The following is a 26,200-nucleotide window of genomic DNA, read 5'->3' as shown; positions in this document are numbered from 1 at the left end:
AAACTCTAGATATGTTGGAATATGGTTGCTGTAAACATGTGAAAACACCGAGATCTACATGTGACTGAATTCTGGACATAGACTGTTAAGGAAGTTTTTCACCTCTTTTCTGGCTGGGTGTCATGTGGGCGGGGCCAATATGTGGGCTGGGGAATGACCCCGCCCCTCTAACACTACAATATCCACCTTATTCCTATCCACCATGATGCTTTGGGTGAAATATGGGGGCAACTTCCACTCCGTTCTATCTAAATGGGACTTTATATAGAAAAAAGATGCTGAAAGTGATTATTAGAGCAGGCTAATAATAGCTGGATACCAAAATATGTAAACTTCGACCGCTTCACCTTAAACAGGACTTTATTATTATTTCTCTGCCCTCGACTAAAGAATACAAAGTGACGACATTACCTCAGATAGCCTAGACAAGCATATTTAGCCAACTTTATTAGCTTCATATCAGTATAGAGACAATTAAGTTTTGTTAAATGAGTTTGGACAACACCTTCAGATCAATTTCTAGTTTTTGGGGATGCTGAAATGTTCATTTCACAAACTAATACCTCTACTACATAAATGTGGGAATTATACTGATAAAACGAAACAATCTAAATATTTAGCTTTGTCACGTTATTGGTACCACGAACGAAGCAACAGGTACTGAGCATTACAGAAAATATTTTAAACTTTCGGCTCTTATTGATTTAACAAAAATGAAGCAGTATTTATTGCAGCAAATATTTATTTATTTAAGAACAACCACTGTTGACGCTAAATCACTTTGGTAAGCCCTTGGAAGAATTGTGTTTTTGCTATTATTGTTACTGTACGGGAAGTTCCACCCACATTCATAGCTACAGTAGACCCCCCAGAATAATGTGGTATCCACCTTATTTACTTATTTACAGCTTACAGTACAATGTGAAAATGTGATTACAAAAATGTATTAATATTTATAACCTAAGTGAATTCCTATTGAAACAACTGTTAGCATCTATCGTTAGCTGCTGTATTAGAATAGATGTATTTAATGTACTTCCGCTTTAGCACCGAAAGTTTTGCCCACATTCAGATTTACAGTAGCGGCCCCAGGAATAATGTGGATATAATCACAGAGCAGTTTATCTCAGTCCAGTCTGTTATTAGCTAATGCCACTGCCTTTATTGAAAATAAACAGCCAGTTAAATGCTGTCTTTTTGTTCATTATGAGGTAAATTTGCCAAATCTATCAGCCACAGTGGCTTGTAGATAATTTAAAGCATCGTAACAGAGATTTGAGCTAAAAAAAGGACTATGTCTCCTCTCTGGCACAGAGCCAGAGCTCCACTCTGATTTAAATTTAGAGGATGGTTTTTCTCCTGAGTGGGCGTGGCTTCAGCTCATTCAACAGACACGCTCACACCATCCTGGAGATTTTACTGCCTTATTTTTCATAATTTTGAAGCTTAATTTTCTAAACTTGGAGATGTTTTCTTCAACTAGGTGTTCATAACACAGTTACCTGCCATACAGAAAACCTAAATACAAATTCATTTTCACTTTACAGGGTCTTTGATGACACAATCTTTTCTGCTGCAAAGTCCAAAGCAACAGCAACACAAAACTGATAAAAATCACACCATGTATAAATAAAAAAAATACTGCTAAAGGACTAAATAATTTTGATAATTAGGTGTAATCATGTATTTTTTTCCTCTTATGTTGCAAAGATATCAACTGAAGTACAAGCTACTTTGAGAATTGCATTAAAAGGCAGTAATAAGTAGATATTACAACACTGAGTCATGACTTATTTGTAGGAAATAATCCATATAAAATTAGACATCTTACACCCCCATACAGCTGGAATAGGGTGAGCAGGCATTCAACTGTGAGATTTACAGATGAATCAGACTTTTCTGAATACACAGTATCAAATATCTGACTAATTGGGGTCAACCCTGCTTATAATAGGCTTACAATTTTACAAAACTAATCTGTTCTTCAAGAAACTGAGTGTATGATGATTTAATTTCATATCCAGTTAAAAATGGCTTGAGTATATGAGGGATAATATTATTTTTGGATTGAGTTAGCTAAACTAGCTGAAAGTGCTGTGTATATAATGTAGACATATGATGAATTATATAATATCTTATATAATATTTATGAATACAGAGACGCTGGCTGTAAAAAGATGTACAGGAGGTCTTCTTTGAAATAGTTTGACCAAGATTTCATAATATTCGGTGTATTAAGCAATCCAGGCACACCCACACAGGTGTGCCCACTTATGCTTGATTAGCCCCTTACAGTGAGTCACCGTCTGCACGTGCTCAGAAGCTGAAAAACGTCTAATCAAGTAGCTTAAGTGGAAACACCTGTGTGGCTGATCGCTGCATTGGAATAAGAGGGATCTCAGTGAAATAAAACCAAACACTATAGCATGCATTAAAATAAAAAGCAGAGAAAGATATGGGAAGAATAGATACTAATAAAAAAGGACAATAAATGGAGGCTGTGTGTTTTACAAACAGAACTCATGAAGGTTTAAAATCCTCATCTTTGGACATAGTTTACCGTAGATGATAGCTGGAGTAGGAGTAGCCTCTGAGACAGCAAGAAACAAGAGTAAAGTAGAAGAGGAGATTAAATGTTAGTGGAAGATACAGGAAAAAGCAGGGAAATATTGTTAATATCACACTTCATGAACATGCCAGGACCCACGCAGCCCCAACAAAAAGTCTACAGCCCCCTCACTGTTCTGATGAATGCATGTTACCTACAGTATGTTATGGCCTATTCGAACACGATAAGGACTACCTAGGGACCTCTGGTAATATGTGAATTACCCTTGATGTCAGTGTTTGGTGTGGTGCATTCATACAGGATAAGCAAAGTCTGTAATGTACTCAACTTTACAGACATTTCAGAAGGAAACATGAAGGAGTTGCAAGGCTGTAGGAATAAAAGTGCACGATTAGGGATGCACAATATCATCGGCCTGGTATCAGTATCGGCAGAAATCAAAATTTCTGTTGATATTTGCATCCTGTAATTTGGCCATGAATATCAGCATATATCGACTGTCAAATTTGGCTATATATACTAGTAAATTAGTGGAGTTTTAGGCTGGACCATCAGACCTATGTATGTTGAGATATTTTTCTTTATTCATCCTCATTCTTGAAACTTCAAAGTGAGTTTTATGATTTTTTTTTTCTTTTATCATCCTCAAACCTTAAATTTTTTCAAAGGACTGAATTTTTAGTTATGTAAAACATACTTAAATATCTGTGTTGATATCGGCTAAATGAATCTCTAAATATTGGAATATCAGATATCAGCAAAAACCTAATATCCTGCAATTTTCATTTCCAAAATCCCGTAAGATATTTCCTGCCTGCCATTTGCACAAGCAGGAGGTTGCGCTGGGCTGGCTGGGTACTGAGATGAAGCACCAAAAACATTGGCTTGCATCAGTCATCAAGGAGGTGGTGGTGAATACTGGGAAAGACCTTAGATTGCATGTTAAACTGTGACCTACCTACGACAGTCAGCATGGCACTGGCTGAGTCCTGGTCCAGGGTGGTGTTCATGATGCAGGTGTAGGTTCCCTCATCCCCATCTGTTACATCTTTAATGATCAGACTGTCTGTGTCTACCACAAACCTGAGAACAGAGAACCAAAGATGGATGATGCATTCACCATCGTCTAGCTTTTACATCGCTCATGGTGTATGGGAGTGTTGTACCTCTCATCATCAGGCAGCTCCCCGTTGTCTTTGAGCCAGGTCATGGTGGGAATGAGGGACGGGTCGTGTTTGACTTTACACTCAAACGCAGCGCTCATCCCTCTCTGTACCACCTTGTACTCTGGCTGCTTCAGGATCCGGGTGGGCTCTAGCAGAGAGAATAAAGGTGATATAATTCATGCATCTTGGTGATGAGACTGGTGCTACGTTTAGCTGTGACTGGTTTGACTTCTTACCTTTTACCTCCAGGTACACGTGGTTCTCCTTGATTCCCAGGTTGTTGGTGGCGATGCACGTGTACTTCCCGCTGTTTGAAGGCTGGGCTACATGGATCTCCAACGTGCCGTTCTCATGGATCACATAAGGGTCACCGTTCTTAATGCTGGTCTGACTGTCTTTAAACCTGCACAGAAATGACAGAAAACACACGAGATTAATGACTCTGGTAGTCGGGGAACAGAATCTGTTAGTGGTGTTTTGCTGTATAGGTCATCTCGTTCCACACCAGTCACTATAAAAACAACATGGTTAAATCTGTTAGAAATATCATCATGTGTGGTATCCCTCACAATGACAACATCATTGGAGATTTTTAAAAATCTGCTAGTGTGTACTTAACACATTAAGAAATGTGCAGGAGTGCATGTACAAAATGACTAACTGGAGTCCAGTGATCTCTGGCTAATGCTCCAGTATTTTCTCTTTTCTGGAGTTTCATTTTAGTCAGTTCCTCTGTCAGTAACCCATGTAAAGGGATATTGCAGTATTTTTGAAGCTAGGTTGTATAAGGCAGTGGTTCTCAACACTGGGGTTGGGCACCCCTTGGAGGTCACGAGACACTGAGAGGGGATCTCCAGAATATTTTTTCAATTACAGTACTGCCACTTTAAAATGTTTTTTTTTTGCCAAATTTTAACCCCTTTTCATCACTTTTCCCCACCAATTTAACAAATTTTTGCCACTTAAGACTCTTTTTTATCAATTTTAAACCCTTTCCACCACTTTTTTTTTTTTTTTACCACTTCTAAACCAATTCTTGACACTTTCTGCCTATTCTTGCCTCTGTAGACACATTTTTGCACATTTTACCCACATTTCACTATTTGATATGCCCATTTTTGCACATTTTACCCACATTTCACTATTTGATATGCCCATTTTTGCACATTGTAACCACATTTCACTATTTGATATGCCCATTTTTGCACATTGTAACCACATTTCACTATTTGATATGCCCATTTTTGCCAGCTTAACCTGTTTCTGCCAATGTCTGCCTGTTTTTCTGTCACAGTTTACCATTTTTTTGCCAGTTTATATCAATTTTCCACCGGTTTTTGACAAATCTCAAGCCATTTCAGCCACTTTTTAATCCCAATTTGCCACTATTTATGTCAAGTGTTGCCACTTTAACCAATTTTTGCCATTCTTTTGCCACCTTGATCTAATTTTCGCCACTTCTAACCCATTTCTGCTACTTTAAAAATCCAATTTCACCACCTATTCCACCATGTTTTGCCCTCATTAACCAATTTTAACCCTTTTTAAATTCTACTAGTTTTTAAGTAAAGGGATTTACATTTTTAAGAAGGCTATCTACAAGACAATAAAAAAGATATGTATTTCTTTAAGAGGGATTATTTTTCTGGTTAAATATAAAATGTGGATATCACAGCTTAACTTTGATTTTGCTGACCTCTATGGGCCTCCAGTTTGTCTGTACCCCAAGAAGACTTAAACCTGAATGTAATGAAAAAAGTCTAACATCCTCAATCTAAAACTCAGTCAGCTCTGTCTATTCACAAATGTAAAGCCACTCTTTCCCAGCATAGAAAGTGTGTTCAGAGACCAATTTCTCATTTTGCTTTATACAGACTTAAAAACTGTCAGTTTATTTCTTATCAAGTTAACAAAAATGTTGCAGAAACCAACAAACTCTCACCATGTGATCACTGGTATCGGTGAGCCAAAAGAGGCACAGTGAAGTAACGCAGGGTTGTTGGTGATGACCTGGTACACTCTGTTGGGTGGGGTTAGCACCCTTGGTGGCTCCGCTGTGGAATAAAGCACAGCATCAGCACTTATAGATCGCCCCTTCAGAGAAACAGTCCTCCAAATCAAGAATCATAAAGACTTTAGTTTGAATTTGACAGGTTTAGTATTCTGGTTTAACTCACCGAGAACGTTGACGAAAGCGTTGGCCATCAGGTAACCAAACTCATTGGATGCATTACACTGATAGACGGCGCTGGAGCCCGACTGAACATTACTGAGAATGACTGTGTCGTCGTCCACTTTCCGAGTGTGGTCCTCTGGTGCATCTATGCCAAAAGGAGAAGAAGTCATTATTGTAGTTTTGTGTTTAGGCTGTTCAAAAGATGGACATAGTCTCAGATGAAGCCAGCAATGATGGCCACCATCATCATGCTTCTTTACTGGTGTCTGCTTATCCATGCACTTGTAGAGCTTGTGTTTATAGAAAGATTGTTGTGCTTGTTGTTCTAATTTATCATATTACGATTACTGGGATGGCAGCTGAATGTGTGAAGCACTTGGAGTCCAAGTCAAATTTCCCAAAGAGGACAATAAAGTGTATCGTATCGTAGTGAAGCGTAGTGCAGCATAGCATAGCAAAGCAAGGCATAGCGTAGCGTAACAGAACAAAGATGAGTGTTAGGCTGCAAAAAACTAGATGGATGACTTGTAAAAAACATAAATTCCCCTGAAGAGTGCTAAAGAAGTAGGCTACTAATGCCAAATTGCCTTTTCAAATCAAGCTGCATTTTTTGTGTCTTGGCAGTTAAACGGCATTTTAATTCAGGCTCTAGTTTTTGCACACAACCTCAAATGAAATCTTGGGTCCGTTCAAAAAGTCCAAAACATGACCTCCTAGGCCCTTTCCTACCCACTTATCCTTAACCCCGGTGAAACACGTCACAGGGTCAAGGAAAGGTGGGAGTAAGAGGATAGAAAAGGAGAACAGTTGTGACTAGGGAATCCGACTGCACCTTCCCTAGGTGGATGTTACAGACGTGACATGTGTTATTTCTGTAAAAACTACAATTTAACGTGGAGTATGAAATTCGCACCTACCACCTGGTGCATTCTCCATGTTGTTATAAGCAGCAAATAAAACATGGAAACCTCAAGGTGATAAATATAAGCTTAATAAAATGTTTAAATCCTAAAGTCTCTTCAGGATGAGGAACTGTGAACATCTGGAACAGCAAAAATGTTCCTCTTAATCTGAACGGTCTGCAAAGTCAATATGACTATGTGAATAATATTCAAGTCCTTTTATTTCGCAAAGATATTAAATCAATTTGTTTTACTCCCTACATATCCATTTTTTCCTTTAATTTTCTTGTCTCGGTTAATTTTATTAATCTACTCTGGTTCTTTCTTTCTTTCAGCTCGATATGTAAAGGCTCTATAAACCATGTCTTATTTGCATTATTATGATGATAAATATAACAATCACAATATGGCAACATGCCAATTTTATCCCTTGAATTTGTTGTGATTTACAAACTTTTACCACATTTACTTTAATATTTCATAACAGTGAAACAGATGCAGTTTGAAATACTGACTGATCGGTTTACTGTTTAGATAAAAATGGAAATGAGAAGAAATGAAATAGTTATCATAAGTGGAATGAGATAGTTTTCATATCTGTAATATTCCTCTGTTCATCCCTGTTTCCTTGCGTTTATCACATGAATTTTAAGTTTGACGATGAATTTTACTGTTTAAATCAAGGCTAGTAAAATCACAGTCAAATTGATTGTTTTGATGAGCCATCGACAGGTGTGTCACTTTAAATGAAGTTTACGCAAAGAATTGTGGGTCGTCTTTTCATCCCTCCTAAAGGATGGTCCAGTGTTTCCTAGGCTAAAGGAGATAATTAAGGAAATAATGAAGCCCCTTTCCTTTTCAGTTGGAGAATTCAAACGGCCTTTATCCTGGCCAACAATAAAATACTTCCAGGTTGTTTCACTCAGTTGGAGACCTTCCTAAGCTAAATGGACTTTTCGAATGGACCCCTTCAGTGCCTGCACTTCTTTGCACTTGCCTTATTTTCAACACCAGAGGTTGCTGTTTTGTTGAATCCAGGACATTACAGAAGTGGTTTGCACTTCAGAAAACCATGCTGCAGGACTTGGATTGGTATTCCAGAAAAATGCCGGTGGTTTCCATGTTGATCTAAACTCATTTAGTCTTTAAAGAGCTTAAAGAATAAATCTGAATAAATTTTATATGTAAAAAGCATGAACTCACTCTCTATGGCGACCCCGTTGACAAACCAGGTGATCTTGGGTTTCGGCTCTCCGTTGACTCGACAGGTCAGGATGCCAGTCTCATTCGGGGCGAGGATCAGGTTTCTTGGAGCGCTGATCCAGAAAGGAGCAGCTGTGGCAGACACAAAGACCTTAAAACTTAGCTGAGACTTCTCCCACATGCTCTCATTAAATTCAGAGAGATTCAGACATATTTGCTTCTTTGCAAGCATGCAGGACAAGTTTATATAAACCTACTCCACACTGCTTAGGCTTAATCTTTGCCCAAATTCTCTGCTTTGGCACTGACCTTTCACAGTGACCTTGATGATGTGGTGTGCTGTCCCCAGGTTGTTTGCAGCTGTACAGCGATAGTCGCCAGCATCAGCTTCAGTCACATCAGAAATCTTCAGCATTTTCTTAAAATTATGAAAAGACATCCTGTTGGTGGGCAGCTCTCCTCCGTCCTTCAGCCAGGAGATCTCTGGAGTCGGCCTGTAAAAGGAGGATTTACAAAAGGATGTCTGTTTTAGGGACTTCTCTGCATTTTCCTTTGTTTTAAGATGCTAAGATGATCCTGACAGATCAGGTGTGCACACTTACAAGCCTGAAGCGATGCACTCCAGCTCCAGAGTCTCTCCTCTCAGAACCATCTTGGTGCTGGTGGCACCTGAAGGCAGCATGAAACCTGGGCGGCGCTCACCTTCTGGACTGTCTGAACACATGAAGACAAACAAACAAATCAGAGCTGAAACCACAACACTGGATTTGAAGGATCTAATTTCCACATGATTCTCTAGGGGACTGATCAAAGAGGATGGGAGGGATGGTTTAGGAGTGAGCGAGACCAAACACAATGTAATCGCCGTTTTTTTAGACCCAGGACTGCTGGTATATGTGCTAGCAGGGTTGATCCATCTCTTTCTAATACAATAAACCTAAACCTTAAAGTTAGAAAAAAAATATGGTTTCTCTAGCTAAATGGTGTCAAGCCTTCTTAAACTGCCAAACTATTACTTCACAATTTCAGGATGGAATTTATCTCAGGTTCCTTCCATTTGTCTTGATTGTGGCTGAGATGTTTCTACACCTTGATTGGAGTCCACCTGTGGTGAATTAAACTGATTGGATATGATTTGTACAGAAGGCCTAATAGCTGATAATGCATATCAGCAAAAACCAAGCCATGTGGTCAATGGAAGTGCCTGCAGAGCTCAGAGACAGGATTGTTGCAAGGCACAGATCTGGGGAAGGCTACAAAAAAAATTCTGTTACACCGAAAGTTCCCAAGAGCACAGTGGCCTCCATAATTCATATATGGAAGAAGTCTGGCACTGGGACTCTTCCAAGAGCTGGTCGCCTGGTGAAACTGAGCAATCAGGGGAGAAGGGCCTTTGTAAGGGAGGTGACCAAGAACCTGATGGTCACTCTGACTGAGCTCCAGAGGTCCTGTGTGGAGATGGGACAAAGTTCCAGAAGGACAACCGTCACTGCAGACCTCCACTGATCTGGGCTTTATAGTAGTGGTCAGACAGAAGCCACATTAAAAATCCTGTTTGGAGTTTGTAAAAGAGCCCCTGAAGAACTCTGGGACTGTAAGAAACAAGATTCTCTGGTCTGATGAAACCAAGATTGAACTGTTTGGCTTCCATTATAAACATTATGTCTCGAGGAAACCAGGCACCACTCCCAATACCATCCCAACAGTGAAGCACGGTGACGGCAGCATCATGCTGTGGGGGTGTTTCCAGCAGCAAGGACTGGGAGACTGGTCAGGGTTGAAAGAAAGCTGGCTGTCAATCGACGGTCCCCATCCAACCTGACTGAACTTGAGTGGATTTGCAAAGAAGAATGGCGGTAAATCCCCCAATCCAGGTGTGCAAAACTTGTTGCATCACATTCAACGACTCGAGGCTGTAACTGCTGCCAAAGGCGCTTCAACTAAGTACCAAGTAAAGGGTCTGAATACTTATGTCAGTGTGATATTTCAATTTTTTCTTTTGAAAAAACTTGCACATAGAATTCTGTTTTCACTTTGTCATGATGGGGTTCTGAGTGTGGAATAATGAGAGAAAAAAAGAGTTTAAACGATAGTAGCATCAGGCTATAACAAAGGAAATATTAAAGAACAAAGACGGCCATGAGTCATCATTTTAGGAGGCAGGGTCCTGAGGCTTTACCAGCTAAGTATTGCTGCTTTAGAGGTTTCTTCAAGATGTCGACTAATCTGAAATTCCTTCAGAAAAAGATAGTGATTGATCGTCTTCTATTCCAGATATTCCTGTGTTGGCATACTAATGTGCTGTATCATGCTCCTTAGGTATCAGTCTTGGATAATCACTGAGGGTGAGCTTGATTAGGTAGATCAGTGGATCAGTCTGAATTAGTATGTGCACACTGTAAGATGTAGGGAGGGTGTAGTTAGCTTCTATGCATGCTTTTAAGGCTGCTATGATCATCTCAGGCTTTAATGTGCCATCTGCATACATGGAAGATCATTGATGAAAATCTTGTAACACTAAAGCTCCTGTGAGGGGTTTTAGCTAGCTATTAAAGTGATTTTCATTACGGATGTGTATTTATAACCTTATAAGCAAGCCGGGTAACTGGTAGCAAGCTTGATTATTTCTTTCTGTAACTTTTTCAGCAGCAACGATCATGCGTTCGACTGTTAAGAGAAATCAGGATATTTCTTTTCTTACTGATGAGACAAAGAGCACAGAGGAAACATATCTGGCTTTGTCAATAAAGTTCCTCACAGGAGATTTAAGTCAGACTTAATTCATGCAACTCTGAGCTATTTATATTTAAATTTGTAATAACCATGTTGTCTGATCCTTAACACTTAGTTTCCATAAAGGGAACCCTTTTATATGGTGGCCCTGAGAGGTCAATTGCAACATTTCCCCAAATACAAAAAAAAAAAATATATATATATATTTCACATAAAAAAAGTATCCAACGAAATGCAAAAAGATTTCATGGCATTATTTTTTTAAATATGCAAATATAATAAATAAATAAAATGATAATAGGATGTTTGGTAAAGCTCCAATATTGTATGAAATGTTAATGCATATAAATTCAAATATTTTTAAATCTTTTGAAATATTTTTTGAGTTCAATAAAATGATGTTTGCAAACAGTGGAATATTTTTTGTGATCATGAAATGTTTGTAGATTGAACCTTCAGGGCCACCATATGATAAAAATGAGAAACCTTAGGGAGGAGCTGGTTAAGGAGGGGGGTTTAAGCTGGTTAAAGTGGGTTTGCACAGAGGAAGTTGTTAGGGACCAGAAACAGGACTGGGTTTTCTGAGGGGAGCTGAGTGGGATATAAACCAGCAGAACTCACCACCATAGAAATCAGTGAAATTGTACAAAGCAGCCAGAGTCTCATTCAAAGTTTCCACTGTAATGTAACAGAAAATGATAAGCATGCAAAACTAGGAAAGAACACAGAAAAGTGTTTATACAACGACTTTAAAGTGTTTTAACAAATGCATCAGATGATGAGAAATGCATTTTTAAAACACGAGACATGGGTTAAACATAAATGTAACGTTTTAATGATGATGGGACATTAACACTGTGAATAAAACCATGCTTAATGAGGCTAATAAAGAGGAGGAATAAAGCACAAATACACACGTTAGGCTAAGACAGCTCTGCATGGGCAACTGGAATAAAATGATGCTGAAGTTAGCTTCCAGTATGGCGCTGAATGGGAAACTTACAGGAATCTTAACTTGCAGTGCAAGATGTCTGATTAAGCATCTTTGTGCCTCTTATTGCTCTGGAAGCATGTTAGGCTTAACTTTCAACTTTAAAACTCTTTGTGCTACTGGTGCAAATGCAAAACAGGACATTTCTCTATTTTTTTAAACATACTGGACCCGGTCCTGACTCAGAACTACTCAACATTTGGTGCATTTCCACTGAGAGGTCCTGTTTGGTTTGGAATAGTTTGGTACAGTAAACCCTGACCCTGTTTGCTCCAAAGTCACTACAAATCTGGCCTTTCTCAATGGGAAATCTGCTCTTTTTAGAGATCAGACTGATTTGGCTCAGCTCAGTAATGGGAGCCAGTCTTCTAATGGACCTTCATTTGGTACTATTTTGCCTTTTTTATGTCTATTAAGAACAAAAGTGAAAAAAGGTAACAGACTCTCAACCAGGAGCTATTATTTACTTGAAAGAGTCGACTCGTTGAACCGGCTCTTTTGCACTACTCTGCAGAACTTTTAGGCATGTAAGGAGGACTGACGTAACCCTGGTCATGCTCTGGATGTCCTTGCATATCACCAGACAAAGTGGAATAGATGACCTGTTGAAAAAGTAACAAAGTCCACACCTTTAAGCTGGAGTATGGGGAGTATAAACGAGTAAGCATGGTCTAGGGTAGTGGTTCTCGGCTTCTCCAAAGTGGGTCTTGAACCTGTTTCCAGTAGATGACTGCTGGAAAAAAATTGTAGCAAAAAGTCTATGCTATATAAACATACAGTGCATCCATGATTTTTTTTGGTTTTCCTGTAATAACAGGTAAATTGCCACCTTTATCCTTAACATTTCAACTTAGTTTTGTCCTTTCCTCCAGATAACAAAGCTCGTTCTCCAAAGATAATAAGGAAAATCTTTGAGAAATTACAAAATTTCAATGCTGTCTCATGAAAATGGAGTAAAATGAAATGTTCTGTAATGTTCTCTCTGTTAGGGTATTCTAATTTAAGGAGCAACATTTTTGTTCATTAAATGAATCTAAGTGGCTGAACATTTTCAAAAATTTGGATTGGGGTTTGTAATAAGGGGGTAGGGGTGGGCCCAGAGGCTTGACCAGTTGGGACCCACTGGTCTAGGGTACCGTCCAGGAAGGCAGTAGAGTTGCCACAAGCCACTAGTCTGTGTGGATGACTCAAGGGCCTGAAAACCACCAACAGTCTCTCTTGTATCCAAAAGGGTTAATGGGTAAGGACCCAAGCACTGCTGTCAAGCTTGACCTTTGCTGTTGAGCGACACGTGTGTCGACACGTCTTACGCTTGACTGAATTTAAGTTTTTTCCTTTGTGGTTATGGATTTTGGGTCTTTTAGTTCCATAAACTACTGTGACATTTTATGCTTTTAATGATGTCAATTTAATCACCTATTTACTCAAAGGAGTTTGAAATTAGCAGTTGCTATCAACTCTTCATGCAGCACATCAGCTTCATGCTCTGTAATGAAACTATGTTAAACTGATTTGTCTCTGTTAAATAAAATCAATTCAGTATAAGTTGAACCATACCACATGTTGGAAACGCAACTTTAAACCTGTCATACCTGGACTAGATTACAAGACACAACCGTTGCAGATTTGAGAAACCATTATCCCTTATGGACTGCAAGGAAAGATTCCCATAACTGCCAATTTGGACTCATTCAAAAACACATTTAAATGATAAATAAAATGGCTGATGGGAAAATTTTGCACAGGGAATACTTAGTTAAAAATGTTAACATGGAGATTATCTCATAAACAGAATTATTTAAGTGGAAAAAGCTGGAAATAAAGTGACATCTTTGCCATCAGGTTCATGGGATAGGTATGCCGTTGGCGTCATGACTCACTGTCGAGCACGGTGACTGAGATCGGCTGTTTCTGCTGGATGGTTTGCGTGTGAGGGAAGCGGGCGTAGCAGATGTAGTCCGGCCTGCTGTCTTCTGGGAGAACGTTAGAGAAGTACAAGTCTCCGTTCAGGGCCTGGGACACTCGTTTGTCCAGCGGTAACCTCTGGAAATCTGAAGGACAAAGCAGATAAAAGAAGCTTGCTTGGTTGATAATATAATTTTTATAGATAAAGTTTAGTTCCTATGAGTCAGAAAGCCCCTAAGTCCACACATTTTCTCCAGGATTGCGTATTTTTTTATGACAGTCTTGATTTACAGTAAAAGAAAGAAAAGCTGCTTATAAATCAACAACGTGCAATCCTTCCTTTCTTTGGCATTGCTTTATTAAATTAAATCCTCTGTCCTTGAACCGTGTGCACATTCATGTATGCACATAAATAACTCACTGTTATCCATCCAGAAGATGACAGGTGGGGGAAGCCCTGCAGGGGGTCGGCACTGCAGCACCAGGGAAACCCCCCTCTGCACCACAATGGCCTCATTTCTCTCCTTCGACCACAAGGGGGACCCTGCGAGTCACAAACATCAAAGTGAACTGCTGCAGGACTCCTGTAATGTAGCCTCAAATTAACATGCTTTCACATTCATTCATATTTTTAAAAAAAAAGTGAATTTTTCAAGAGTTAAAACAAAATGAAAGTGAAAATTATGACCTTTAAAGGTGTAAAATAACCCAATCAGAGTAAAGATGAACAAAAATGTGCAGAAGTAGTGCATCAGAATGTCTTACTGGACTGTCTGATGACTATGTTGTTGGACACAGCCGTGCCGTGCTCATTGTGCGCCGTGCACTGATACGTCCCCTCATACGCCTCGGCCTTCTCCCCGCTGATGTCGATGACCAGGGTTCCAGACCCGGGCTTCATCAGCACTTTGGAGTCCTTCTCTACATCGAAGTGGGACCCGTTTCTCGTCCATGAGAAGCTTAGATCAACAAGAAGCATGAATGTCATTGGTTTTCTCCACTGGAGGAAGCGTGACAAACTTCAGCAGAGACTGAGAGGTGTATTCATGCAGACGGATTAAATGAGTGATTTCTTGGCAGGGATTTGTCTAACACGTCTGATTCAGAGCCATGCGGCATATCCAAACTGTGTCAAATCCACTCAGGCAGGTGTGCGTCTACACTGTGACCAAAGCTGCATGGGGATTTTTCCTACAGACAGGGTTAGGTTACCCTTAGAAGCAGATCTATAATGTTACAACCAAAATTCCAAAAAAGTTGGGACACTGTGTAAAATATAAATAAAAACAATGCATAAACCCATATTCATTCACAATAGAACATAAAAAACAGATCAGATGTTGAAACTGACACATTTTACCATTTCATGAAAAGCTATAGCTCATTTTGAATTTGATGGCAGCAACACATCTCAAAAAAGTTGTTACCATTGTGTAGCATCCCCTCTTCTTTTAACAAGAGTCTGTAAACATTTGGGAAGTGAGGAGGCTTGTCGCTTAGAGATTTGGAAGAGGAATGTTGTCCCATTCTTGTCTGATAAAGCATTTCTAGCTGTTCAACAGCCCTGGGTCTGGATTTTTCCGTTTATGATGCTCCAAATGTTTTTTGTGGTGAACATCCTGATTGCAGGCAGGTCAGTTCAACATCAAGACTCTTCCACTGTGAAGCTATACTGCTGTAATGGATGCAGTAAATGGTTTAGCATCGTCTTGTCAAAATAGTCAGGGCCTTCTCTAAAAGAGAGGTTGTACTGGATGGGAGCATATGTTGCTTTAAGACCTCTTTCTACTTTTCAGCATTGATAGTGCTTTTCCAGATGTGTAAGCTGCCCACGCCATAAGCACTGATACAATCACATACCATCAGCGATGCAGGCTTTTGAACTTTGTGCTGATAAAACGCTGGATGGTTTGTCCATGATTTCCAAAAATAATTTCAAATTTTGATTCATTTGACCACAGAACAGTTTTCCATTTTGCCTCAGTCTATTTTAAACATGCTTTGGCCCAGAGAAGACAACAGCGTTTCTGGTTGGGGTGAACACATTGTATTTTAGGGCTGATACCGATTATTAGTAGTTCATGAGACCAATATCAGATGTTTGTAACCAATATGCATTTATTAAGAAAAAGGACTTAATGTGGCAAAAGTGAAATTTTACTTTCACAAAAATGAAGAGAAAAAAATTAGCGCTAGCTCTATGAGCATGAGAAATGGAACAGAGCAACACAACAGAAGCAGTAACGGCATTTGGCTTCAGTGTTGATTGGCTAGAACCAGTTTGACTTCCTGATGAAGGCTTGATACCAAAATGTGTCGAAGTTTGTTTTAAAGTCAATATGTGACCATGCCATGAAAATAAAGGCATTATAATGTTTGAAGAGAGTGCCTTGAATCCTTTTTTGGCTTATTCAATGGCTAGAACCAGCGCTGGAGGTAATGCCGTACAAAGTAATCCATTAGAGTACTCAGATTACTTTTTTGTTGTAACATAAAGCACTATTTTTACTATTCAAGTAATGTGTTATTAGTTATTTTTTTTTTATAATAGTAGTGGTGTTATCAGGCAACAGAGTAACAGATTATGGGCCATACATTAGGCAGTAAAATGACAGCTGTGTTGAAACATTCAAAGGCAGACATGCTGTCGCTGTATCTCATTTTTACAACTGACAAGTAGAACAAGTAGTTTTAATATCTGGTAATGCAAAAGTACTATAACGAGTATGTTTTCTTTTAGTGGGTAACACAGTAAAGTGACAAACTTCTTTTCTCTCTACCTGAGGCTGGCTAGATCTCAGAATATCTGGTCAGATATCCTGAGATCTACAGCAGATATCAGATTGTGTTGTATAGAGTCGGTTGATGTGACTTCGGGGTGTGAAAGTAAAGTCAGAGGGGAAGACAAACATTGCAGTGGAACCAAAGTAGATAACTTTCTAATCTATTTTACAGATAATTAGTCAAATAAAATGCTGATACCAATAATCTGCCAAATGTCTGCCTCAATAATCAGCCAAGCCAATAACCAATCGACCCATAGTTCCTGGATCAAGAAACGTCTTCTTTGCACGATGCAGCTTCAACTTGCATTTGTGGATGTCACAGCAGACTGTGCTGACAGAGAATGATTTCTGGAAGTGTTCCTCAGCCCTTGCAGTGATTTCAAGTACAGAATCATGCCTGCAGTGCTGCCTAAGGGCCCAAAGATCACATCTATCCACTACTGGCCTTTGGCCTTGTCTTGCTCTCAGAGATTTCTCCAGATTCTCTGAATCTTTTGATGAGATTATGGACTGTTGATGTTGGCATGTTAAAGTTTACAGTGAGGAATATTTTCTGAAATTGTTCAACTGTTTTTGAGTACAGTTTATAACAGTTTGGTGAACCTCTGCCCATCTTTACTTCTAAGAAACTCTGCCTCTCTAAAATGCTCCTTTTATACCCAGTCATGCTACTGACATGTTGCAAATTAATCTAATTAGTTGCAAAATGCTCCCTCAGCTGTTTTTCATTAGTATCACTTACTTTTCCAGCCTTTTTGCCCTGTCCCTACTTTTTAGAGATGTGCTGCTGCCATCAAATTCAACATGAGGTCATATTTTTCATGAATTGGCAAAATGCCTCAGTTTCAATATCTAACATGTTTTTTTAATATTCTATCGTAAATAAAATATGGGTTTAGGAGATTTGCAAATCATTGCATACAGCGTCCAAACTTTTTTGGAATTGGGTTTGTATATAAACAGCTGTAAACTGTACTAAAGTAGTGATTTCAAAAGCTGAATCATGGGAATTAAAGAGGTGGGTTGGGGGTTTCTCACCTGGGATGAGGCTTCCCCTTGGCCTCACAGTGTATGACGATGTTCTCCCGTGGATCAAAGATGTAATCCTTTGGAGACTGTAGCGTTATGGTGGGGGGTTGGGGCACTGTGGGAACATGAACAGAAGCATAGTTCAGACATGAACATAAGCAAACACGCCACTCGTACTGACAGAATCAAGGATACACAAGCAGCATGCAACAAGCCAACTCGACAGTCAAGTTTCACACCATGTGGAGCTGCAAACAAAGCCACGACACATCTAGTGCGATGACAGACCTACCTTTGTGTGTGAGCGGACATAAACAGAGCACCACTCCAAAACAAGCAACTCACTTCACACTGCTGAGCATGCAACTCTAACATCGCTAGAATCCACACAAGACTACGCCAGAATAAGAGCAACAAAAATCCTGCAACACGAGAAGTCACAGCAGCGTTTAGGGCAACTTACATCCTTCCAGAACTTTAGCTTTTTGTCCACGGTTACACGCCGTACCACAGTGATAGAATATTGAGGAAAGGTGTTAGTTTTTGCAAGGAGTAAACCACTGGTTCAGGTGAAAAAGTTGGGCTTTCAAGGACTTTTGTGCACTGTGTAGAACCTGCCTTATTCAGAGTAAGCATCAGTTCCATTAGGCAGGTGCAATCAGTGCAAAAAAGTCATTCAAGGATTATTTTAAGAAGGATGTGTTATATACAGTAAGGGTAGAATTTATAAGAAGCTTATTAGCATTTCTTGATTCCATGCTGAGACATGCAAAGCTGAAACTGAAGAGAACCAGTAAATCGCAGCTCAAAATGTAGCTCTGAAGCTCCTTTAGAGGTGCTGCAATGTTCATTATCTCCTTATTATACAAAACAATGAAGAACTTTACCAAAAAATAATAGGGGAAAGATTGCAAGCTGAACAAATAGAAAAAGTTACTTAATTTTCTACTTAGGGATTAAAACCGAATCTAACATTGATGGGGATTATACTTACGATCAAGTGGTACCTCCAGCGCTGAGGTCATGTGACTCAACAGGATCAGTAGTACAGCTGCAAAGCCCGACATCCACTTCCTGTTCCTGTCCATGGTAAGGTGAGTTACGGTGACAACCTTTGTTGTTCAGTTTCAGTTAGAGGCTGGGAATGGAATGAAGGAATCTGGACCCAAACTGCAAAAAATACAAAAAACATATCAATTAAGCTTCTTTAAGGAATTGTTGGTTTATATTGATTGTGGTGGACCCTCTGGCAGGACTGCCCACAGAAAAGCCCAGTGAATGGGCCTTCCCACGGTGGGATTTAGTAATATTAACGCTGAATCAGTCCCATTGGTGCCTCCCAGCTAACATTTGCACCCTTTTGGGGCTGAAAAGTACTTAAACAAGTTCATGGTGGGTTCATAAGCTCCCTAAGAATCTGCCTCAGCTTCTCCTCTCTTCTTTTCTGGTATCCTGATCTCTGTTGCAGGTCATGGCATGGATATGTCGAACATTTACTCAATGCTTCTTGGCAATAAACCTGATGCTGTTTGAAAGTCTGTTTATTTCCCTTTGACGAAATTAAAAATAGCACGACACAAACTAAGAAAAAATGGAAAGAGAGTTATGGTTAGGCAACTAAATCCTAAAGATTACAGTTATGGTGGGGGAAATTAAAGATAAAACACCACAAATTAAGGAAAAACCCAAAGAGAGTTAGGGTTATGCTCCTGAACCCTAAAGATTAGGGTTAGGGTAAGGGAGAAGGAGATAAAGTCAAAAGTAACACACCAAAAAGTAAATAAAAACCACAGAGGGTTAGGGTTAGGCACCTGAACCGTAAGGTAGGGACTAGGGTAAGGGGTATAAGAATAAAAATAACATCACAAACTAATTAAAAACCAAACAAGTGATAGTATGTCCTTTCTTGCCCCATGATTGAGGTCGCCACACTATAGAGGTCTGCATCAGATGCCTCTCCAAAAAAGGCCCAAAGTGTAACATGTAGGAAAGCTCTGTCCTGAAAATGAAAGCTGAAGTGGCACAGACTATTTAGTTTTAGCAAAAATGGCAAGTTTACTCAGTCAGTGACATCTTCACAGCTAAAAATCCAAAACTGGCGTATGTGAGTTATGTTCTCAAGTGGCTTGTGGGCTGTAATCCTGCCAATTTACAGACTTCTGAATGAGGAAATGTCACAGCAAAGTTTATGCCAGTTCTTGTAAGTAAAACAACCCAAGAATCCTGAGCTCTTCAGTCCTGTTTGCTTTAATTATTCTCTTCAGTTCAAGCTTCCATTAAGAGCGACACGTGCATTAGTGGACCACATTTCTTACATGGGCAGACTTATGTGGTCTTCTGGAGTGATTTGGCTCCTGCTGCGTCTACACACTGCTTATATTTCCCTGTTTACCCCGTGTTGGCCTACAAACATATGGCATGTGAGTGCACTCAGCTGGAACAATCACAGATAATGCTGCGCGGTGGATTGGCACATGCATGCGCGAACACACCACATTAACGCGAGCATCCTCGTCACCGTGTCATATGGATCGAGTTGCACATGAATGAAGCCCCACAAGCGCTAGCTTCTGTTACAGGGTCTGCAACAAACAAACAGACTGATTCACACAGCCAACACAGACTAGTGACGTTAATGGGCTTTAAACTGCACCACAGGGAGCAGGAAGTAGTCTTTTGCAAGGGGTTTTTGATATATGACTCAGTCTAGACAAAAAAGACTGTATCATTCAATATGTGCAAGTTTTTCTATTATTAGTTCTAGTTTAATTCTTCAAGGGACACTAGTTTGGCTCAGTCAGTAGAGCAGGCACCAAACAAACCCTTCACATTCTTGTCGCTTTTACTCTGATTTCAGCACATTACCTGTCTCATTCTCAAAGTAAAAACCACACTTTTAATCTTAATTCAATATTAAATAATTCAATAGAAATTTTCCATCCATCCTTTCATCCATCCATCTGTGAATGGGCTATAAAACTCCCAAAAAGCAAGTCTGCAGCAGTCATTGATAAGGTCTAACAGCTTTAATTGTTCATAACGGGTGATGTCCCATACATTCAAGTTTTTCCATTATCACTGACACAAATTTGAATCCACAAGTTTAAAAAATATAGATGTAAAATTAAAGCATTTGCGTTGAAACATGGATATAATTCATAGTTTTGAAAATGGTAATGTGTCAAAGTGTCTCATATCTACAGCAACCTGCAAAACTTAAACATCTCATAACCACCTGGGTTGGGTTCAGTGATGTGAAAAAGTTTTTCTGATTCCTGAATTTTTTGCATATTTATCACACAAATGTTTCAGATCATCAAACCAATTTTAATATCTCACAAAGCATTGCCCCATCTTGTTAAATCATGCGTTAACTGTGATTAACCACAGTTTTTGGAAAGCTGAGATCAATTTCACTGGCCACACCCAGGCCTGCTTACCGCCAGATTTGTTGAAACAAGAAATCCCTTAAATAGAAGTTGTCAGACAAAGTGAGGTAGGCCACAAGATCTCAAAAAGAAACACATCATGCCACGATCCAAAGAAATTCAAGAACAAATGAGAAACAAAGTGATTGAAATCAGTCTGGAAGAGGTTAAAAAGACATTTCCAAGGCTTTGGGACTCCAGCGAACCACAGTCAGAGCCATTATCCACAAATGGAGAAAACTGGGAACAGAGGTGAACCTTCCCAGGAGTGGTCGGCCAACCAAAATGACTCCAAGAGTGCAACGACGGCTCAACCAGGAGGTCACAGAAGAACCAGGCTGGCACCTCTCTGTCTGTTTTCCCATTCAGCTGAACACTCATTTAAATTTCATTTGACTAGTCTAAAGAGGAGAACATCCTTAGAAAACAGTCAAATCCTCACAGGGTCATTGTGTCAGCAGGTATGATGTGAGCCAGATATAGCTAACAGTAGCAGCTAGCTCAGCCAGCCTTTGTTCTTGCACCTCTGAACACAAAATTAAGGTTTTGGAGCGGCCAAGCCAAAGTCAAGACTGAAATCTAATTGAGATGCTGTGGTGTGGCCTTAAACGGTCAGTTCATGCTCAAAAACCCTCCAAGGTGGATGAGTTAAAACAATTCTGCAAAGAAGAGTGGGCCAAAATTCCTCCACAGTGATGAGAAAGACTCATCACCAGTTATCACAAACGCTTGATTTCAGTTGTTGCTGCCAAGGGTGGCACAACCAGTTATTAGGTTCAGGGGGCGATTACTTTTTCACACAGGATTTTTCATTTAGAAACTGCAATTTGTATTTACTTGGGTTGTGTTTGTGCGATATTAAAATCGGTTTGATGATGCTAAACATTTAAGTACGACAAATATGCAAAAAAATGAGAAATCAGAAAGGGGGCAAATACTTTTTCACGGCACTCTACCCATACTTAGTGCTCGATGTAGCCTTCATAACTCTAGTCAGCACAATCACAGCAAGAACAACAACTATGCAACAGCTGCAGTAGCTCTCATCCAAACATTAGCCTGTTAGCACCAGTTAGCACAGGCCATGTGGCGTAGTGGGTCTTCATCTGTGTACACCCCGCACGACACCACTGGTCACAACAGCAGAATTTTGAATTTTTGATATGATACCAGTTAAAATGAAATTATCTCAATGCCTGTTTCAATACTTAGGCAACAAAAAATGAACCCCTAGACACCCAACATGTAGCCTAGTTTTTAATTTCCAACTTGCCGAAAAGAAAGGGTAACTGCACAAAAAGATAACAGACACTGTGCTATTTGGTACATTTGTGATACCAGAATGATGAAGATTAGCCCGCTAATAATGCAAGTGACGACAGGAGATGAGCTCAGTGTAGGTTCATGCAGGACATGGTAGCCATATGCCCAGCCATGATCAGCTGATCCCAGTTATCAACTCCCAGCTCCCACAGCCAATCACAGCTCTTTCTCTCAACACAGCGGTGTATTTTAATATGACATACTCGTCACTAATCCCTGCTTGGGAGTAATGCTGATGCCCCTGCTACTGCTGCAGCTGGCAAAGCGTAACTTCCTCCACCCCAGCCTCCTCCTTTATAGTATAAAGCTTGCTGCACCATTGTATTCAGAGTCATGCTGATATGGATTTATTGTTTTTGATTTCATTGTATTGAGTACATAAATCTATCTATCCATATGGAGGTTTCTAGCTCCCTGGAAAGCCAAAGAATGCTGCCTTCTCCACCAAGTTTCCATTTAGCAATCAAATGGTTAAATCTGTATGCTGCTGTATTTAAACCCTTCATTTTTACCACGGGTACTCCATTTCTGACGTCAGATGGCTTTCGCTCCAGCAGACTGTGAGTGAGGAGGGAGTAGTTTGAGAAAGCCCCATAGTGTGCTTCTCTCAGCTGAATGGCTCTAATATCTAAAATATTCATACCTAGCACATGTGACTTTGACTGTATGCAGTGGACTCAAGATCAAGATACAAAAACAAATACAGAGATTTAAAGACCTCAGAGGCAAATGAGAGTAAAACTATCACGTCTACTTATAGATTCAGGCCTGTAACATCTCCACAGAAAGCCTCATGGCTTAGAGGAGAGTACTGTAACGACACTCTCACACAGAGAGTCAGAGTGTGTCAGACTCTATCCAGCTGAGCTAGGCAGAGTGTGAGCTAATACAACCCCAGGACACAGCTAATTACGCCGACACGTCCTATAGGATAAAACTCTCTTTGGTTAATCAAGAGGGAACACAACAGAGAGAGAGAGAGAGAGAGAGAAAGAGAGCAACACAGTGAAGTGCCTTAACCACAAGCCATGCATGCTAAATCTTCTAATCTCATTGTGAAAAAGGCAAAGTGATATCATGCAGATGTAATAACCCATCTACAGATTAATTACGATAATGCTCCATGCTTCTGCTGCAGGAATGGCCTCCCCCCACAGCGATGGTGGCCACATTAAACCAAGCCGGACCTCCAGGCCATCTTTTCCCCATGTGAGAGAGAGACAGTGGAGCCCATTCACCTGGTAGAGCAGCCTCTAAGTGGAGCTTTTGTCTAAAAGGTAATGAGTTAGAAGAGAAGAGGAGGCACGGATGAGGGGAACTGATGAGCAGGATGGATGGAAATGAGGACCGCATTCATGACAGAGCAGAGGACGTAGAGGGAGAGGGGAGATGTTCAGCAGCCTTGGGGAAGGTGGTGACAGCTGATGGGTGAAAAATGAGACGCTGCTGCTGACATGTGACTCCATAAATCGCAACATATAGAACTCTAATGATCTATTCTATTAAAAGGCACATTTTAGTAGCATAGATGAATATTTGAGAACAGATCCAAATGAATACCAGCAGACATTCTTCTTTAAGACAGTTTTTAATGTCATGGCAAAGAGACATAAATGCTGAAAAAGAAACACTGAGATCAGAATCTTCAATCAGTTTGAGTTTAAATTGTGCCCATTTTTTATTTACAGTTAAAAAGACTAGAAATAACACTTTAAATCAGTGGTACTCAACGTGTGGCTCTTTTGTGATTATTTGTGGCTCTTTTATGTCTCAATTTTAAACATTATTCCCCCAAAAAAACCTTACAAAAGGGACATTTTATGCCCTTTTCCACCATTTTTTGCTACTTTTCATCCTTTTAAGCTACCTTTTGCCATTAAATACCACTTTTTCCCTACCTTCTTGCCAATTTTTGATTCTTTTTTTTGGCAACTTGTACCCTTTTTTTTTGCCACTTCTGGACCATTTTTGCCCTTTTCAACCTTTTTTTTTTCCCATTTTCACCCATTTAAGCCACCTTTTGTCATTAAATACCACTTTCTTTCTCATTTTTCCCATTTTAGCCACTTCTTTTTGGCAGTTGCATACCATTATTGCCCTTTTTCACCATTTTTTGCCACTTTTCGCCCATGTAAGCTGCCTTCTGCCATTAGATACCACTTGTTTCCTATTTTTTGCCCATTTTTGCCACTCTTGACTGCTTTTTGCCTGTTTTAGTCACTTTTGCACCTTTTTTGCCACCTGTAACTCATTTTTTTTGTCACTTCTCACCCATTTTTACAACTTTCTGACCCTTTTCCATGTTTTCCTCCTCATTTTCACAGCTTTTTCACACGTTTTTGTTGCTTTTTGACTATTTTTGCCTCCTTTAACATATTGTTATTGCTACTTCAAGCTTTTTTTTTTTTTGCCACTTTTCGCCACTTAGATTGTGGCTCTTGCAAAGGTATTTTTCAACAGTTTGGCTCTTTGGTTGAGCAGGGTTGAGTCATACTGCTCTAAATCACAAAAATTGAATCTAGTGTGGTCTCAATACAAAAATCAGAACTGCCTAGAAACATTTCAACTGTTATGTTTGTAAAAGGTTGGACTTTTTAGTGATTGGGAGGTGTCAATGGCCTAGTGCAGGTCTATGTGTGCCCTGGGGATTTGTACAATGATATTAGGTCGTGCTCCTTTTGTTGATGCTAATCTTACAAATGAGCAGCCAGGGTTCAATCCAACCCTCGGTCCCCACATCTCTCCCTGATTTCTAGCACTGCCCGCTGTCCTTTCCTCTCCAAAGGCACAGTTTCCTCACAGATGTACATCTTAGTTTGTTAGCTTTATGCTAACACATAATGAATACTGCCATCACTCTGCTAACAGAATTAGCACTGCAATTTCGATAACTTAAAAAACAAATCAGTCTACGTCCAGCATGTAAAATCCACTGACAAGGAGTCTTAATCCAAGCAGTAACAGGAGCAATCTTAGAATTCTTTGCATTAACCAGGCGGGCCATTATTAGCCGCTTTTCTCACTCATTATGTGAAATTTTAAGATTCAAGATTCAAGAAGCTTTACTGTCATACTAGCACACATTTACACATGGATAGCATGAAATTACACCTTAAAGATCCTGTTCTTAAGCCAGATAACTATCTAAGAAAACAATATATATAAATAGGATTAACATTAGCTGAGAGTAATCATCGTTCATGACAAGTAAGTAGCACAAAGCAGGAATGAGATACAGCAACAGAACAGCAGCTTCTAAAATCAGTTCACGCTCTCTTAGCCGGGTGTCAAATGTGTGGTTTGAAGCTGACTTATCACCAGTCAGTTCAAGACTGTGCAACTGAATTGTTTACAATGCACGACCAACGGACATGATTTATGTTCTCACACTGAACAGTGAGTGCCAACACGGTAAGAGTAAAGTCAGAATCAACTGTGACAAATAGCAGTGGAGTTTCCTTTGTCAAGTCTCACACTCAGAGGTCAAGGTCGTGACTGTTGTCTAATTTACAAAAGCTAGTAAGAGGCGGTGCAAGAAATTAGATTTTTGCTGACTTCCCATTTGCAGATATTTCCAAACTCATTTTAGCCAACACCAGTATGATATATAAAAACCTTTTATTGTATTAAAAAAAAAAACTCTGAGTGGTTCTGTACAAAGAGAGACTGAGTCCAACAGAGCTAATAGAGGAGCTGGTAGTAGTTTTACATGTAAGACTTGTGTGTAAGGGTAATACATCTGTACATATTGGCAGAAACTTTTATAGCATATCTTTTAAAGCTAATATCTACTGATACCAATATCATGCTGAAAAAAAACAAAACAAAAAACAAAAACAGCATCACCAGCAAACACAACTAGCAGCTAATTCATAACAAATATTCTGCATTATCTTGAGGTCCACAGGTAGGCCTATTTCCTGGTTGTTTATTTATGTTATCATAAAAAACGGCACATTGAAAGTCATCCTGTTGTTTCCATGGTTGTT

General features: G+C 39.6%; 1 protein-coding gene across 1 annotated transcript in view; it reads right to left on the bottom strand.

Annotated features, from left to right (window-relative positions):
• nrcama (neuronal cell adhesion molecule a) overlaps positions 1-26,200 on the bottom strand; it is a 108,373-nt gene that overhangs the window by 20,780 nt on the left and 61,393 nt on the right. Inside the window, exons 3-17 of the mRNA XM_041780701.1 lie at positions 18,455-18,630; positions 17,924-17,941; positions 17,470-17,575; positions 14,411-14,604; positions 14,067-14,189; positions 13,621-13,791; positions 8,619-8,730; positions 8,326-8,510; positions 8,017-8,148; positions 5,913-6,056; positions 5,678-5,789; positions 3,972-4,138; positions 3,736-3,883; positions 3,528-3,652; positions 2,561-2,590 (exon numbers count right to left, since the gene is read on the bottom strand). Coding sequence (XP_041636635.1) covers positions 2,561-2,590; positions 3,528-3,652; positions 3,736-3,883; positions 3,972-4,138; positions 5,678-5,789; positions 5,913-6,056; positions 8,017-8,148; positions 8,326-8,510; positions 8,619-8,730; positions 13,621-13,791; positions 14,067-14,189; positions 14,411-14,604; positions 17,470-17,575; positions 17,924-17,941; positions 18,455-18,548 — 1,861 coding nt within the window. The 5' untranslated portion in view covers positions 18,549-18,630. The remainder of the gene's footprint in view (positions 1-2,560; positions 2,591-3,527; positions 3,653-3,735; positions 3,884-3,971; positions 4,139-5,677; positions 5,790-5,912; positions 6,057-8,016; positions 8,149-8,325; positions 8,511-8,618; positions 8,731-13,620; positions 13,792-14,066; positions 14,190-14,410; positions 14,605-17,469; positions 17,576-17,923; positions 17,942-18,454; positions 18,631-26,200) is intronic.

The sequence above is a fragment of the Cheilinus undulatus genome, linkage group 23 (assembly GCF_018320785.1).
Source record: "Cheilinus undulatus linkage group 23, ASM1832078v1, whole genome shotgun sequence".
NCBI lineage: Eukaryota > Metazoa > Chordata > Actinopteri > Labriformes > Labridae > Cheilinus > Cheilinus undulatus.
The sequence above is the reverse complement of the archived record's forward strand: the minus strand, read 5'-3'. Positions and strand labels throughout refer to the sequence as shown.